Raw genomic sequence first — 15676 nt, 5'->3', positions numbered from 1 at the left:
CCCAGGCACCTACGGGGAGAAGCTGGACTCTCGGCCATCGGGTCGGAAAGTGAGAGTGACTTTTTTGCGGTGGTGCGCCCAGCAATCATTGTTTACTGCGCTGGAGCGCGGGGCGCAAGGACTTGGAAACGTGGAAAGGCAGAGACGGCTGACGGCAGCCATCGCCGTTGGCCACGCCCCAGCCTAGTGACGCCCTGAGACCCCGCCCAGCCCTGAGGCCCCGCCCCACACATTCTACAAACCCCCCCTGGCTCCACACAGCGGCTTTTGCATATAAATGGCCTGTTCTAGAGCAGCTTAACCAACTGCAGCTCCAGTCAGACTGCTCCAAAACCGCCCAAGCAAAGGAGGAGGAAACTAGCCCTTGCTGTAGCTCCTGCTGGGGGACACACAGTACACAAGGGTACACCAAGAGTGTCCACCTCAAGTAACTGGGAAGCTGACCCGTTGAACCAATAGGACACCTAGTACACAAAACTACCCTACCAACTTAGGGAAGCAGAGAATATGAGAAGGCAAGGAAACAGATCACAAACCAAAGAAATGGAGGAGAACAAGCGACTGGACATAGAGTTCAAAACCACGGTTATAAGGTTTTTCAAGAATTTCATGGAAAAGGCCGATAAATTCAATGAGGACCAACTAGAAATTAAACATACACTGACTGAGATAAAAAATATTATACAGAGACCCAAAAGCAGACTAGAGGATTGCAAGAATCAACTCAAAGATTTGGAATACAAAGAGGCCAAGGACACTCTTCCAGAGAAGCATGAAGAGAAGAGAATTCAGAAAGTTGAAGATAGTGTAAGAAGCCTCTGGGACAACTTCAAGCGAACCAACATCAGAATTATGGGGGTACCAGAAGAAGAGAGAGAGCAAGATGCTGAAAACCTATTTGAAGAAATAATGAACGAAAACTTCCCCCACCTGATGAAAGAAATAGACTTACAAGTCCAGGAAGCATACAGAACCCCAAACAAAAGGAATCCAAAGAGGACCACACCAAGACACATCATAATTAAAATGCCAAGAGCAAAAGACAAAGAGAGAATCTTACAAGCAGCAAGAGAAAAACAGTTAGTTACCTACAAGGGAGCTCCCATACGATTATCAGCTAATTTCTCAACAGAAACCATGCAGGCCAGACGGGAGTGGCAAGAAATATTCAAAGTGATGAATAGCAGGAACCTACAACCAAGACTACTCTACCCAGCAAAGTTATCATTCAGAATTGAAGGGCAGATAAAGAGCTTCACAGATAAGAAAAAGCTAAAGGAGTTCATCACCACCAAACCAGCATTATATGAAATGCTGAAAGGTATTCTTTAAAAAGAGGAAAAAGAAGAAGAAAGATAAAAATTATGAACAACAAATACATATCTATCAACAAGTGAATCTAAAAGTCAAGTGAATTAAAAATCTGAGGAACAGAATAAACTGGTGAACTTAATAGAATCAGGCATAGAATGGGAGTGGATTGATAATTCTCAGGAGGAAAGGGGTGTCTGTGTGGGGAGTATGGGAAGAGACTGGACAAAAATCATACACCTATGGATAAGGACAGTGGGGGGGGGGGGGAGGTAAGGGAAGAGGGGGGGTAGGAACTGGGTGGTGGGGAGATATGTGGGGAAAAAGGAGAAACAATTGTAATCTGAACAATAAAGATTCATTAAAAAAAAAAAAAAAAAAAAAAAAAAAAGGTGAAATGCCAGGAGGCGGCCATAGCCGTGGCAAAAAGGCCTCCTGGAATGAGGGCTCAGTTTGAGTAGACTTGACCTTTAGCTCCCTTTACAATCTTGTGTTAGGATAGCTTTCTCCTCACCACCTCTGATATCAATAGCAAACTCTTATCTGCTAGTTGTGTTAAAATATGGCACCAGAAGCAAACCCAACACTCCAGAAGTGTCCTGTGGTTAGAACCCACAGAATTAGTAATGCCCTGGAACATACGAATTTCAGGAGGCCCTTGAACACCCAAACCAATCACCACATGCAGCTTACCTTGATCCAGGGGTGCTGCAAACTATCTTGAATGGTCATTCTCTTCCTTTGTGGGGAGAGAAGAAAGAAAAAAAAAAAAAAATGCTGTGGCCACAGAAGCAAACACTATGTTGTTTCCCTGCCGGCTGGGCCTACAAAACAGATGTTCTAGAAAATGCAGTTTGGGGCTTGCTTCGTGGAAGAAAGTCGAGAAAAAAGTACGCCTGTGTGGTGATCTCACTGTGCCTGCAGGACTGACTGAACAGGTACAAAGGAGCCTGCATTTTCTGAGGCGTTTCACATGGCATGCGTTCCTCTGCGAGGAGCAAACCACTGGGGTCTCTCACAAGCTTGGCCTCGTGCACAGGACAGGGGCAAACCCTCGTCAAGCAGAGGCCACGGCTGAGCACTTTTCAGGAACAAGGGACACTCACTTTGGATCCTTGACGAGCAGTCTTCTTATGAAATCTTTGGCGAGGGCACTGGTATTACTGAAGTATTCTTCCTCAAATTCATAGTTGACAGCGGATACATTTGCTAACGTCTCTTGCTTAGTGTCCCCGAGAAATGGCGAGGCCCCACTCAGGCTGTTGATAAAGTGGGGCACAGAACATGAACAATTACCTCTTGTGTTGTCATTCCGTTTCCATAATATCTGATAAGGGGGGTGAGGAATAAGATTATAATGTGTTGCCGAAACCGGTTTGGCTCAGTGGATAGAGCATCAGCCTGCGGACTGAAAGGTCCCAGGTTCGATTCCGGTCAAGGGCATGTAACCTTGGTTTTGGGCACATCCCCAGTAGGGGGTGTGCAAGAGGCAGCTGATCGATGTTTCTCTCTCATCAATGTTTCTAACTCTCTATCCCTCTCCCTTCCTCTCTGTAAAAAATCAATAAAATATATTAAAAAAAAAAGATTATAATGTGGTGCTTGGGCAATCATTTTAGAATTCCATTTAATTGTCAGGCACAAAAGCTTCGGCTTACTGCAAAGGATGCATTTAAAAAGTTAATCTGGAACAGCATCTTGTAGTTGACAGAAAACCTCTATCCTGTTTCCTCAGTGATGGACAGACATGCTTTCTTCCAGTGATTATGCTGCAGTTTCTGATGACTCACTTCAAAGTCGGAGAAAATGTTTAATTAGTATAAACTACGCATGTTCTGGGGGTGTAAAATGAATGTTTACATAAAGAGCATGCATAAGCCGAAGAGATCAACATGACTGCTTAATAAAACATATGGTCTCAAAGAAAGAAGGATTAGAATACGAGCTGTGGATTCTGGTACTTACAGAATATAGGTGATTACTCCAATACTCCTAGACAGGAAACAGAAAAAACAAACAAATGTCAGAATAATAATAAATTAAGTCAGAAAGACGACAACATCAAGGGTATGCTACTTACCACATATCTGCCTCGAGACCAAGAGGTTCATAGTTGACTATCTCAGGAGCTAAGAGGAAATAAATGCACATTGAGAGAGAGAGTTTCGGAAGGAAGCAAACCAACAGGTCATATTTTCATGTATAAACCAGACACATGTACCAGGGAAATGATGCTGCCACCGGGGAAATGTTGCCAACATAATGCTTATGAGAAATAAATGACCACAGGAGCAAAGGAACTTACCAACAAATTCTGGTGTCCCAAATATGTTTTTGAATTCATTTCCAAAGTCAATTTTATGGGCCAGCCCAAAGTCGATGATCTTGATCCGAGGTTTGGGAACATTTCTATCCAAAAGCATTATGTTTTCAGGCTTAAAGAAAAAAAAAGAAAAAAATAGTGCTGCAGCGACATCCATAGTAACCAAAAGGTGGGAAAAAATCCAATGTCCACCAACAGAGGAATGGATAAACCAAATGTGGTAGATAATGGAATATTATTCACATTAGAAAGGAAGTCAAGTCTGAAACTTGTTACAACATGGGAGAACCTTGAAGGCATTATGCTAACTGAAATAAGCCATATGAAAAAGGATAACTATTATATGAGTCCACTTATATGAAGTACCTGGAATGGGCAAATTCATGGAGTCAGAAAGTAGAATGGTGGTGGTGAGAAGATGGGGTTGGGGGAAAGAACGGGGAGTTACTGTCTAACGGGCACATAGTTTCAGAGTGGGAAGATCAATAAGTTCTAGAAGTAGATGGTGGTGATGGTTGCACAAGGTGGATATACTGATGCCACTGAACTGCATACTTAAAAATGGTTAGAATGGTATAAAATTATGTTATCTTTATTTTACCACAATAAAAAAATATAGCAGCTACGCTATGCTATACTAAGGTAAGGCGGCTGAATAACTCTTCCTCTCCCCCGAAAAAACAACTGAAAAACAGGCATAAAGGGTAATTGCAACAGAACACCAGGAAAAATAAATGTTTTGGTTTAGGTTCTCCCAGGAGTAGACCTGGGACATTTGGGTGCATGCGGCTTATGTGGGAGCCACTTGGTAGAGGAATGGGGAGACAGGAAATGGAAGGAAGCCGATACAAGGCATCTTACCAAGTTAGGAGTGACTGGATTGTGACCCCTTGAGGAACTTGGGGAGAAAAAGTAGCACTCAGAGTTTTCCAAATAAAACAGGAGGGAGTTTGGGGGTTTACGGACCATTTCGACATCCTTCATGGCTAAGAGCTGTGCCTGTGGGCATTTACTCTTTTTTTTTTAAACTATACTTTTATTGATTTCAGAGAGGAATGGAAAGGGAGAGAGAGATAGAAACATCGATGAGAGATCATCATTGATCGGCTGTCTCCTGCATGCCCTCTACTGGAGATTGAGCTTACAACCTGGGCATGTGTCCTTGACTGGAACCGAACCTGGGACCCTTCAGTCTGCAGGCCAACGCTCTATCCACAAAGCCAAACCAGCTAGGGCGGCATTTACTCTTTAGCATTGCCAACTCCCAGGGCCAGAAACCAGATGTCAAGCAGAGAGCATAGGTGTTTGCAACAGCAGTCTTTGGGGTGTGCCTTTGGAGTGTTGGGGGGATACAGATGGGGTCTTCATAGCTTTGCTACAATAGCATGAAGAAAATCCTTCCTCTGCTATGGTCCTATCCTCGCTCCAATGATCTGAATCATTCACTTGGCAATTGATCACATGCTACTTTGCACTTGAATCTTAACATTGACATTGTCACTTTCCGTGGCTCACGGGTGTCTTACCTTCCCAAAGAGACCATGATCTCTGTGACTGCTGGGAGTATGACATTAGCTCCCATAATGCCCTGTCTCCAGCCAGGTATGACCCCACTTAGCCAGTCTCAGAATTTGGCTTGATTGATTGCTGGTGACAGAGTCAGACCCATAAGCCTTTTGCATCAAGAGGAAGAGTAGAGATTGAGGCTCTACCTTACATGCCCTGCAGCCACAGGGGGATGGACACAGGTAAGCCAGTGGGCACTCCCGGCTGAAAATGTCCTACCACCAACAGCAGCTCCGTTGCTTAAAGACCTGGCTGATGAGACCCCTTGATTCTTCCCCAGGGATTCTCAAATGTAATCATTAATCTTAAGCCTCTATTCCACAAAAAGTTAGGAGTCACTGCAGAAGGCATGCATTAGACACTGGCTGATTTACACTGATAACTCCATTTGCTATACCCACAGGAACGACAAGTCTCTCTTTCAAGTGCTTCCATTTTTTCTTAGCAAACAGCCAGTGCTGTGGTTTCCATCAGCTCCTCTCCAACACTCAGCGACGTACCTTAAGGTCAAAGTGGGCAATCTGAAGGGAGTGCAGGTAGTAAACACCATTAAGAATTTGTTTGAGAAATTCAGTTGCTTCCTCTTCAGTCAAAGATTCCTTTTCAGCTAAGAAGTCAAACAGCTCGCCACCTGCAACACTGGAAATCAAGAAGCAGAGGTTACTGATGACAGTTCTGTTTCACATTTGATGTGTTCTCTCATAGACTATCGGCACATTCAAATTTCAGGCCGGAGAACAGCATAAGGATGTGCTAGGCACGGAATCAGAATTCTCACTGGACGAGAAATCTGCATTCAGGTACATTTGTGCTCAAAAGCACTTGGGTACCATTTTCCTAATGGCACTATGCTCACAACTGAGGGAAGAAGCAGAGACATGGTGGGGGTGGGGATCAATGGGGATCATTTTCATTAAACATATTTGGAGATGAAGTCACAACGCACTGACTAAGAAACAAAATGACAACTCTGTACAGAATTTATTAAAAATCCATCTTCCTAGCTCAATCAGAGGGTACCTGGAAAGTTCATATTCCATATGTCAACCAATGTTTTAAACCCCAAGTCACAATACATAGTCTGACAAGGATTTTTTTCTTTAGTATTTGTTTATTGGCAAATCCCTATATACAATATAAATCACATTTAGTAATGAATTTAACAAATACCCTAAGTAATAAGAATAAACTTACACAAAATTGAAATGCACATGGTTGTTGGGGATTTATTTAATCAATCTCCTTGGCCAGACTGTAAGGCCCAGAAGGGTAGAGATCAGCCCCAGCTGTTGACCCACATCTGTCCCCACCTTCCTGAACAGTGCCCGCCACATAGCAAGAACCCAAAACTTTCTTATCAAGTGGATGAAGGAGCAAACTCCCCTGATTAATGGTAAATAACAGGGAACTCTTAATAAGAGTGTTTATAAGTTAATGTTTATCATTTAACTATACATTCACAACATAATAATTAACTGCAATTATGCATATAACTGCTGTGTTCATTATCTTTCTTTCAGCAAGACAGCTCCATGAACATCATACCTACACCGAGTGGCCAGATTATTATGATCTCTGAACGCATAATAATCTGGCCACTCAGTGTACTTCTCTTGAGTACCTCATTTATTTGATATTGAAGATACTATAAACCGTGCACCTGATCAGTTTTCCCCTTTGCACTGGCTGACAGAAAGCTCAGGGCAAATAGGTGGTTGATCTCCAGCAAAAGTCTAGAATACTTTTGGTACCCATTTGAGATACAAATACACTGAGTGGCCAGATTATTATGCGTTCAGAGGTCATAATAAACTGGCCACTCAGTGTATATCGACGACAGGTGCTCAGGGGATTAACAATAGGACAAAAAAAGCTGTTTTCTTAAAGAAAGGTTTCAGAGTCCTCCCTCCAAGTCAGTGTCTTCCTTAGCCTGCTCCACGGTGCACAGGGTGGGAATTGCTTGGGGTGTTTTGACAATGCAGATTCTGGGCCTCACTTCCAAACTGCTGCCTGAGAGTTCCCAAGAGTGGGGATCAGGAAGTGCAGCAGCATTTTGAACAAACACCCCGGGTGACTTAGCACACTGAAAATCGAGGACCCCTTTTCAAAGTCTTAATTACTTGCCTCTGCGGCAAGGCCACCCTCTGATGTTTAACTTCCGGATGTTTACCCAGTGGGCGAGGTGACTCCTCCACCCTGGGGCCCGGGCAGAGGGCTCTGGCAGATCTGCGATGTGTCACAGCGCCAGAGCCAGCCAGGAAGGACAGCAGCCCCGCTCCCTTCCCCCGGGGGGCAGAGGCCTGCAGTTGGCAACACTGTCCGGGTAGTGGCCTTCCTGTCTGCAGCCTCTCAGCCTGGCTGCCCTCTCCTCCCCACGAACCCTCCGCTTCTCACTTCTCTGTGTTCTTATTCCTCTGAAAACCAACAATAATGGCCTGGCTGGTGTGGCTCAGTGGTTGAGAGTGGATCTATGAACCAGGAGGTCACAGTTCGATTCCAGGTCAGGGCACATGCCCGGGTTGCGGGCTCCATCCTCAGTGTGGGGCGTGCAGGAGGCAGCTGATCAATGATTCTATCTCATCACTGATGTTTCTGTCTCTCCCTCTCCTTTCCTCTCTGAAATCAATAAAACATATTTTAAAAAATTTAAATATATATATACCTACACACATGTATGTTTTAAAGAATAATAATGGAGAGGGAATCCTTCAACCATAGGGAACAAAAAGGAGGAAAAATGGTAAACTGTCAACCGACCGCTGCTGAGGCAGATGCTGCATCTTGTTTGCCTCTGTGCCCTCTGCCGTTGGTGCCACAGAGGGCTGCTCCGTGGGAGGCCGGCCCACAGTTGGCACAACCGGCTGAAATCTTAACTCTGCAGCCATAGGTTATTCCTTCTCTCTGAGCCTCATTTTCTCATCAAATGGGAATAATAGGACCTATTAGTTTTAGGGCTTTGAGGATAAAGATAGTAAATATACATAAAGCAACTGGCAGGCAGGTCTGGCAGGAGGCCGAGGCCCAGAAATCAGAACTGGTACTCACTCCTACAAAGGAAGGAAAGCGCCTTCTTTCCTACAGAACACCCCCCCTCACTCCCCACCCCCTACCCCGCCCCGCCCCGCCAGGCAGGCTTCCCCATAAAATTCCCCGCCCCGGCTTCCTCCCTCTCTCCTCCAGTCCATGGGTGTGGCCAGACTGCTGCACCCCGGGAGGGATTCTCCAGGGACTGTGGTGCCCAGCTCCAGCTTTTCTTTCTGTCCCCCTCCAAGGCCTTCTGCACTCCCCCTGCTCACACAGGCTGCTGGTTCCTGACATGGAGAAACAGCTGGGGTTTGGCTGCCCGGAGCTGGGGAGAATCTTTGAGCTCCTGAACAGCTCGGTACAGGCAGGAGGCCCAAGTCCTTGCTAGGAAGCCCACTGCTGCTCCAGGCCAAGTCTTAGCTCTTCTTTTTTGGCTGGAGTGGCCATCTCATACTCTCCTATTCAGTTTTTTTTTTTTTTTAAATATATACTTATTGATTTCAAAGAGGAAGGGAGAGGAGAGAGAGATAGAAACATCAACAATGAGAAAAAAATCATTGATGGGCTGTATCCTGCATGCCTCCTACTGGGGATAGAGCCTGCAACCCGGGCAAGGGCCCTTGACCAGAATTGAACCTGGGATCCTTCAGTCCTCAAGCTGATGCTCTATCCACTGAGCCAAACCGGCTGGGTGCCCCTATTCAGAATAGTCTTCTTGTGCTGAGCAACTCACCTCCAAGGTGCTTCCTGACCACAGAAGTGAGAACCAGGAACAACCCTGGAGCCCCCAGGTGAGGGACCAGCCCGAAGGGCGGCAGCGCCTGATAGGACTGAGGAAGGAGGCACGGGCCATCTCCAGCTTCCTCCCTTCTACCCCGCTCGCAGGTCCAGTTCAGATTCCTGCTGTTCACGATGAGTCCACACCGTCTCTTGTCCAGGAAGCCAAGTCATGCAGCTGGACAGTAGGAGGTGAGGGAGCCCAGCTCACCAGGCCCGCACCCATCCCTGGCTTTCTGCTGCCTGAAGGCCCTACACACGTATGCATCCTCCTCACACCCATACGGGAAGGCAGATGTCTCCACCGTGAGTCTCTACTTAGAAAATCTTTAGTCATTGATCAAAGTAATTGGAAGGAAGTGATTTCAGCCAAGGTTGGGGAGCAGACAAGCATCATCTGGCAGTTTACTGTCCCCCCTGCCCCCCATCTCAGAAGGTAGAAGTGCCTTGAAGGTTTTTTCACGTAGGCACTTCACACACATGCTCAGAACCAGAACTCAAAGGCCGAAGATATTGCTGAAGAGCAGAATAATGTGAACAAGGGATCAGTCAAACCTTGGCACTTTTGCTCTTTGTTCCAAATTTTACATTTTGCTTAAGAGAAGGAAGATTGATGGAGAGATGAGCAATCTGTGCGGCAAATTTAGAAAGTCTAACCTCCTTTATTAGGTCTTTGAGTCAGAGTGTTCTAAATTGTAGCATTATCATGGAAATTACGTGAAATGAATGCTAATACGCACTGGCTGCTTCCTCCAAGAGAGCTGGGAGATGTGAAGGTTCCCTCTCCTCCCATTCCTCCCCCTCCCACCACTGCCTCTCCGAAAAGCTATCCCTAACAGAATGTAATTAGGATACATTACAGCTTTAAAAACAAAGTGGGCCTTCAGAGTTACATAAGAGAAACGATCACAGGATTCCAACTTCTAAAATAAAACACGATTTGGGGTTCCTAACTCTTCCTAGGAATTATGCAAGACTTCACAGGACTTGATTCTGGGACTGCGTCTGATCACGAGGCAGGATGGTAAGAAGCTGGGGAGATTCCTTGACAAGTGGAGTAAGAGACACTATAGTTAAACGAGGCCAAACAATCTGAGCAATTTACAGCCAGCTAAGGAATCACAAGGTTTTATCTTTCCCACCCAGGGACACCAAGGAGCAAATGGATTACACGGTCCAGACTGCCTGGGGGCAGACTGGCCTGGGTCCTGGTTCCTCTTTGATGATGTTCTTTAAAATGAAACTAATCAGAAAATAACCCCTGACACCTCTATACCCAGCAGAGGGCCCCAAGAAGGACCAGGGGTCAACAGAGACATTAGGTTTAAGAATATGGATCCCTTGCCTGCCCCTCGAGCATTGACCTATGAGCTAGGAGGTCACGGTTCGATTCCCAGTCAGGGCACATGCCCGGGTTGTGGGCTCAATTCCCGTTGTGGGGTGAGCAGGAGGCAGCTGATCAATGATTCTTTCTCATCATTGATCTACCTATCATCTATCTATCTATCTATCTATCTATCTATCTATCTATCTATCATCTATCTCTTCATCTCTGAAATCAATAAAAAAAATTAAGAAAAAAGAATATGTATCTGAGTCACTGTTTGAGGGAGAGCCAGCCAATCTGTGACATCCACATTAGACTTTGAGCAAGTGAGAAATAAATCCTATCATGTTAAGCCACTGAGATTTTGTGGTTGTGTTTGATCTGCTCTAAATACAAATTTATTTAATCAGAAGTGATAATACAGTACATTTTTAAACATTAGAATTAAAATTAAAGGAAGGCATCCAGTGCAAAGCAGAGTACACTAACTGTTCAGTTTCCTATTGCTGTGTAACAGATTTAGTAGCTTTAAACATGGCAATCATTTTTTTCTTATCTCTTAAGGTTTCTATGGACCAGGAGTCCAGGACGGGTTGGCTGGGCAGCTCTGGCGCAGGGTCTGTCTTTGTCATGAGGGTGCAATCAGAGAGTGGCTGAAGTAGAAACTGCAGGACTGCTGGAGCATCTGGTTCTGTCTGGGCCCCTCGCTCCAGGAAGTTTCATGTCTCCGTGTGGTCTCCATTTGAGCTAGTTGGGCTTCCTCACAGCATGGCAGACTCAATACAAGTGGACCATTTACAAGGCAACCCAAGGCTCCAGGGAGAGAATTCCAGCAAGCAGGGCAGAAGCTGCCTCAGAAGTCACACAGCATCAAAGTGAGTCATAAACCCATCCAGATTCAAAGAAAGGGGATTTAGACACCATCTCTCGATGGAGGAGTTTCCAGGGTCTAGACAAACATGTAGGTCAGGAGATGATGCTACAGCCATCTTTGGAAAACATGCCATATTACCCAGGACAGATGAACTGACATTCTCAATCTTATTTTATCCTAAGTGTATCTTTCCTAAGGGCTAGGTACAGGAACTTGTCTTGGTTTGCTAGAGCTGCATTAACGAACTGGATGGCTTAAAACAAGAGAAATTTATTTTCTCCCAGTACTGTGGGCTCCAAGTGTGAAATCAAGGTGTCAGCCGGGTCATCTTCCTAATTTTTAGCAGTGGCTGGCGACCTCTGGCATCCCCTGGAAGTAGATGCACCGCTCCAATTTCCCATCTTTACGCAGCCTCAGCCTGTCTTCACGCTGTCTTCGCTCTGTGCAGCATTCCCGCTTTTTATAAGGACACCAGTCCGACTGGATTAGGACCCGTCCTAGCAGCCTTATTTTAACCTGGTTACCTCTAGTAAGATACTCTTTTCAAATAACGCCAGTTTCTGATATCCTGGGGGAAGGGCTTCAACTTACCTTTTTTTGGGGGGACATAATTCAACCCATAACAAATAGTAACTGCTCACAGGCTGCGAACGAAATGTTACAGGATGGCTAAAGCAATTCAGGAGGAGGGAGATCATTAGAATCCGATAGTTTTTGTCAGTCTTGTTTTCCAGTTCTCCCACGAAGGAAGGGTTCATTCACGCACTGTTTAAAAACCTTCAAATTCAGGGCAGAAACATGTGGGGGAGAAGTGCATATCTCGAAGGAATCCCCCCAACCCTTTGAGGTGGTTCTTCCTTTAAAGGTAACTGTCTAGGTGGCTGTGATTGTGCCGGCGTGAGGGGGAGGAAGTCCTCACAGCTTCTTGGCTCTGCTTCCAAATAAACCCAAACTTGAAACTAGTGCTCCATTGTCCTCCCTGTGTGCTGACTGTCCTATCTCTTTAATCTTGGGGAAGTCCTGGAGGGTTTTCACATTCTCACCTCTCCTGTTCCAATTCACATTCCTTGGGTAACTGAGGACTTTGCAGAATTTAAAGGGAAAGATGAGGCCTAACACCCTCCTTTTCCCATTAGTGAAGCAGGTGTGACTTTAGGGTCCAAAGTAGAGTGGGGGTTTGGGGGACACCATTTGTTGCTTATCTAAATTACACAGAAAATATCCCCGAATTACACAGAAAATATCCAAGGAATCCCTAACCTTCACACTTTCGTTGGATCCAAAATGCAAGCTTCTCTGAAAAACATTTCTATCTGTTTCACCTAAAATTCAGTAACAACTTAAAAGGAATGCTGGGGATGCTCACAGAAAAGAGAGCCTGGCACTCACATTCTTGGGGGAAGTGATCTTTCTTTCGTTCCCCTGTTACCCAGGGAGGCTGTGCACAAAGCAGGCAGGAGCCTTCTGAACGTTTCTAGAATGAAATCCCTAAGGGAAGAACATCGTTCCAAGGGTAAAGGCATTCTGGGTTTCAACCTGCCCTGTGACTCAGAGAGGTTAAGGTTAAGTTTCCTTCTGAGGTACCGTTGCTTTGCCTACAGAATGGGGAATATCAATGCCTACTGTTCATCATTCCTGCTGGGGGCTGGGGGTAAGGTTATGGGTGTCTGACACAAGGTAAGCGCCTTAACTTCTCTTGGCCACAGGCAACGGGGTGAGAAAAACCCCTGAAGCTCCTGCCTGTGTTGCTCTCTGTTCCAGATGCTGGCCGATGGCGGCAGATTCTGATGTGGCTGCAGACGTGGCTGTCCTGTTGACAATGGAATGAGGCCACACACACCTGAGTTAAAAAGTAGGGTTTCCCTGAAGTGGGTGGACATTCCTGGGGCCAAACACCTGCAGGAGAGGTGGGTACTTGGGTAAGTAATAGGTGAGCTGGGAGCTGGGCCTATTACTTAGGGAGAGAACACCTCTCTATGGATCTTTCTTTGAGTCTGGCCATAGAGGAATCTAGATGTGCCGAGAGCCGCCAGAGACGGGGGAGGGGAAGGGGGAGAAAGGGCACCCCAAGGGGGAAGGCGGGCTGGGATTCAGCAGGAGGAAGTGTGGCAACCCCGACCCAACAGCACTCATTTAAAGTGACTCTAGTTCCTTGTTAAATAAAGATGTATTTAATAGGTTTCTGTCCAGCCTCAATTGGGTAACAGCAGGAAATTCAAGTTCAATCTCATGGGCCAAGCAACCAGCACACCCAGACACTCCTTCTCCCCAAGTAGCTCCACGGGCCAACCTGGAAGATCCGAGCTTACCCAGGGGGATGGGAATTCCCCCCCTCGGTTCCATTTGGGGAGAATTAAACTGTAATTTGGTTTCTTAGAAATATTGCACACGAAATACACGAATATGTTCTTCTTAAGAAAAACAAAAAACATGCATATATAAAACTGAAGTCCCTCTGACTAGCTCCCCTCCTCCCTAATCCTGGCCCTCTCCCCTCCCTGCCGCCCCCCAAGTATATCCTAGTATGAACATGGTGCACAGCCCTTCACAACATTGTGTGTGTGTGTGTGTGTGTGTGTGTGTGTGTGACACCTACACAGCACTGACTCATGGACATTTTAGAACACAAGTGGCATCAGACTACGCTCGCTCTTCTGCAGTTTGCTTGCTCACCTCGCAATGACCCTTTCTCACGTCCTGCTTTCGCTGCTGTCTGATATCCATCGGGATGTCTAGATCAGAGTTTATCTAGCCATTATGTGTTTCCAATTTTCCACTATCACAAGCAATGAGGCAATGATTTTTTGCTGTACCTGCTTCCTCTGAAGGTGTGAGAACTTTATTTTTCTCAGCTGGGGGATATATAGCCCCATATAGAATTTCTGGGTCAAAGGTTATGCTGGTTGTTATGTATTTAAGGAATGGTTTGCGTCAGCACAGCCTCTTGCTTGGTATCATTAGTTTGGGCTAATCCGATGGGTGAAATAAAAGGGGCACTGTTTTATCCTACGTTCCCCTGCTTGACAGAGAGACCAATACTCTCTCATCGGTTTACCGGCCGTTTGTATTTGAGTAGGTATAAACTGTCTGCCCACACACCCTTTACCCATTTTTCTATTAGACTGTCCCTGTTTTGAATTGATTGATGGATGCTCCTTACCTCCTCTCCATACTAAGCCTGGATCTCTTCTGTATCCCAAATGTTTTCTCCCATCTGTCACTTGCCTTTTAACGTTACTTAAAGTGATGTTTTGTTCAAGCTTATCAATCGTTGCAGAAATCAAGATTTTCTAAGCCAACGTGAGGACAATGAAATAGCAGGTGGAATTCGGCAGCTCTGTGGCCCATGGCAAGGCTCTTCATCTTTCTGCTCTGCAGGTATCAATGACCGCTGCCTGTGAGTCCCGAGAGGCCAAGGAGATGTCAAAGCCTTTTCCAGCCCGAGGCTCCTTCTCAAGCCCCCGTGTGTCTCTAGAGCGGGAGCCACCCGAGGGCAGCATGGCCACCGGTGATGCCCTGAGCCCACTGCAGAGCCAGTTACACGCACCTCGTCCCAACTCCGCCTTCGGTGACCTCACGTCAGGATTGGAAATGGGCCATGGAGGGATTTGTATCATAGAAATAGACAAACATTACAAACCAGGGCTTTTCTGGCCTGGAGAAGCCGCTGTTACACATTGACCATCACACCACTGGCCGGCAGTGCCCTAGGCACAGCCCTCTGCCTGCAGACCTCTCAGCTGAGGGCCGTTGTGCCTAGCACGGACAGCTCTAGTCAGGAACCTCCTTCCTGTGCAGACCTGGAATCTCGCTCTGCTAACACAGATCCAGAGTCTGCCTCCAGAACAAACATTTCCTTCATGAAGATTTGTGGGCCATACAGTCTCGCTTGCAACTACTCAACTCTGCTACATATTCTTCGTGGTGTGCTTTTTTCTTCATCCATTTAAAAACTGTTTTTTTCCTCGAGGACTGTGCATACACAGGCAGCAGGCTCCGGCCCACTGGCTACAGTTGGCCAGGCGATGCTCACCAACAACTCGGGCCACAGAACACAAGCCACTCTGCAACCCACACAGCCACCCTCCCCGTCTCGGAAGATGGTTCTCACATATCTCTGGGTCTCTTCTTCTCACGCCTAGGGTTCTGCCCACGCGGCTCTCTAAGTCAATTCCAGATACAGGTGAAGGGATTTAGGAGTGTTTCTGGAATCTGCTTCCCTGGGCCGGGACTGTGGCGGGCATTGACATGACAGGCCCAGTGAAGGCAGGAAAAGGTACAGACACCTGGGCTGAGGTCAGTCAGGGGCGCTGGCCAACTCAGGAATGTCACAGGGTCTGGAAGCAGCAGAGCTCAGGGGACCTCTCCACACGTCAGCCGTGTGATCCCGGGCCCCGGACAGTCGCCCAGCCGGTGCTGCGGGGAACAGCGATGAGCTGGTGAAGCATCCATCTTATACAAAAACTGCTGTTAG

General features: G+C 46.3%; 1 protein-coding gene across 1 annotated transcript in view; it reads right to left on the bottom strand.

The window, feature by feature from the left end:
* DAPK1 (death associated protein kinase 1) overlaps window positions 1–15676 on the bottom strand; it is a 161311-nt gene that overhangs the window by 45117 nt on the left and 100518 nt on the right. Inside the window, exons 4-9 of the mRNA XM_028146199.2 lie at window positions 5701–5839; window positions 3617–3746; window positions 3392–3440; window positions 3277–3303; window positions 2418–2570; window positions 2005–2050 (exon numbers count right to left, since the gene is read on the bottom strand). Coding sequence (XP_028002000.1) covers window positions 2005–2050; window positions 2418–2570; window positions 3277–3303; window positions 3392–3440; window positions 3617–3746; window positions 5701–5839 — 544 coding nt within the window. The remainder of the gene's footprint in view (window positions 1–2004; window positions 2051–2417; window positions 2571–3276; window positions 3304–3391; window positions 3441–3616; window positions 3747–5700; window positions 5840–15676) is intronic.

Source organism: Eptesicus fuscus, chromosome 15 (assembly GCF_027574615.1).
Source record: "Eptesicus fuscus isolate TK198812 chromosome 15, DD_ASM_mEF_20220401, whole genome shotgun sequence".
NCBI classification, from domain to species: domain Eukaryota; kingdom Metazoa; phylum Chordata; class Mammalia; order Chiroptera; family Vespertilionidae; genus Eptesicus; species Eptesicus fuscus.
The sequence above is the reverse complement of the archived record's forward strand: the minus strand, read 5'-3'. Positions and strand labels throughout refer to the sequence as shown.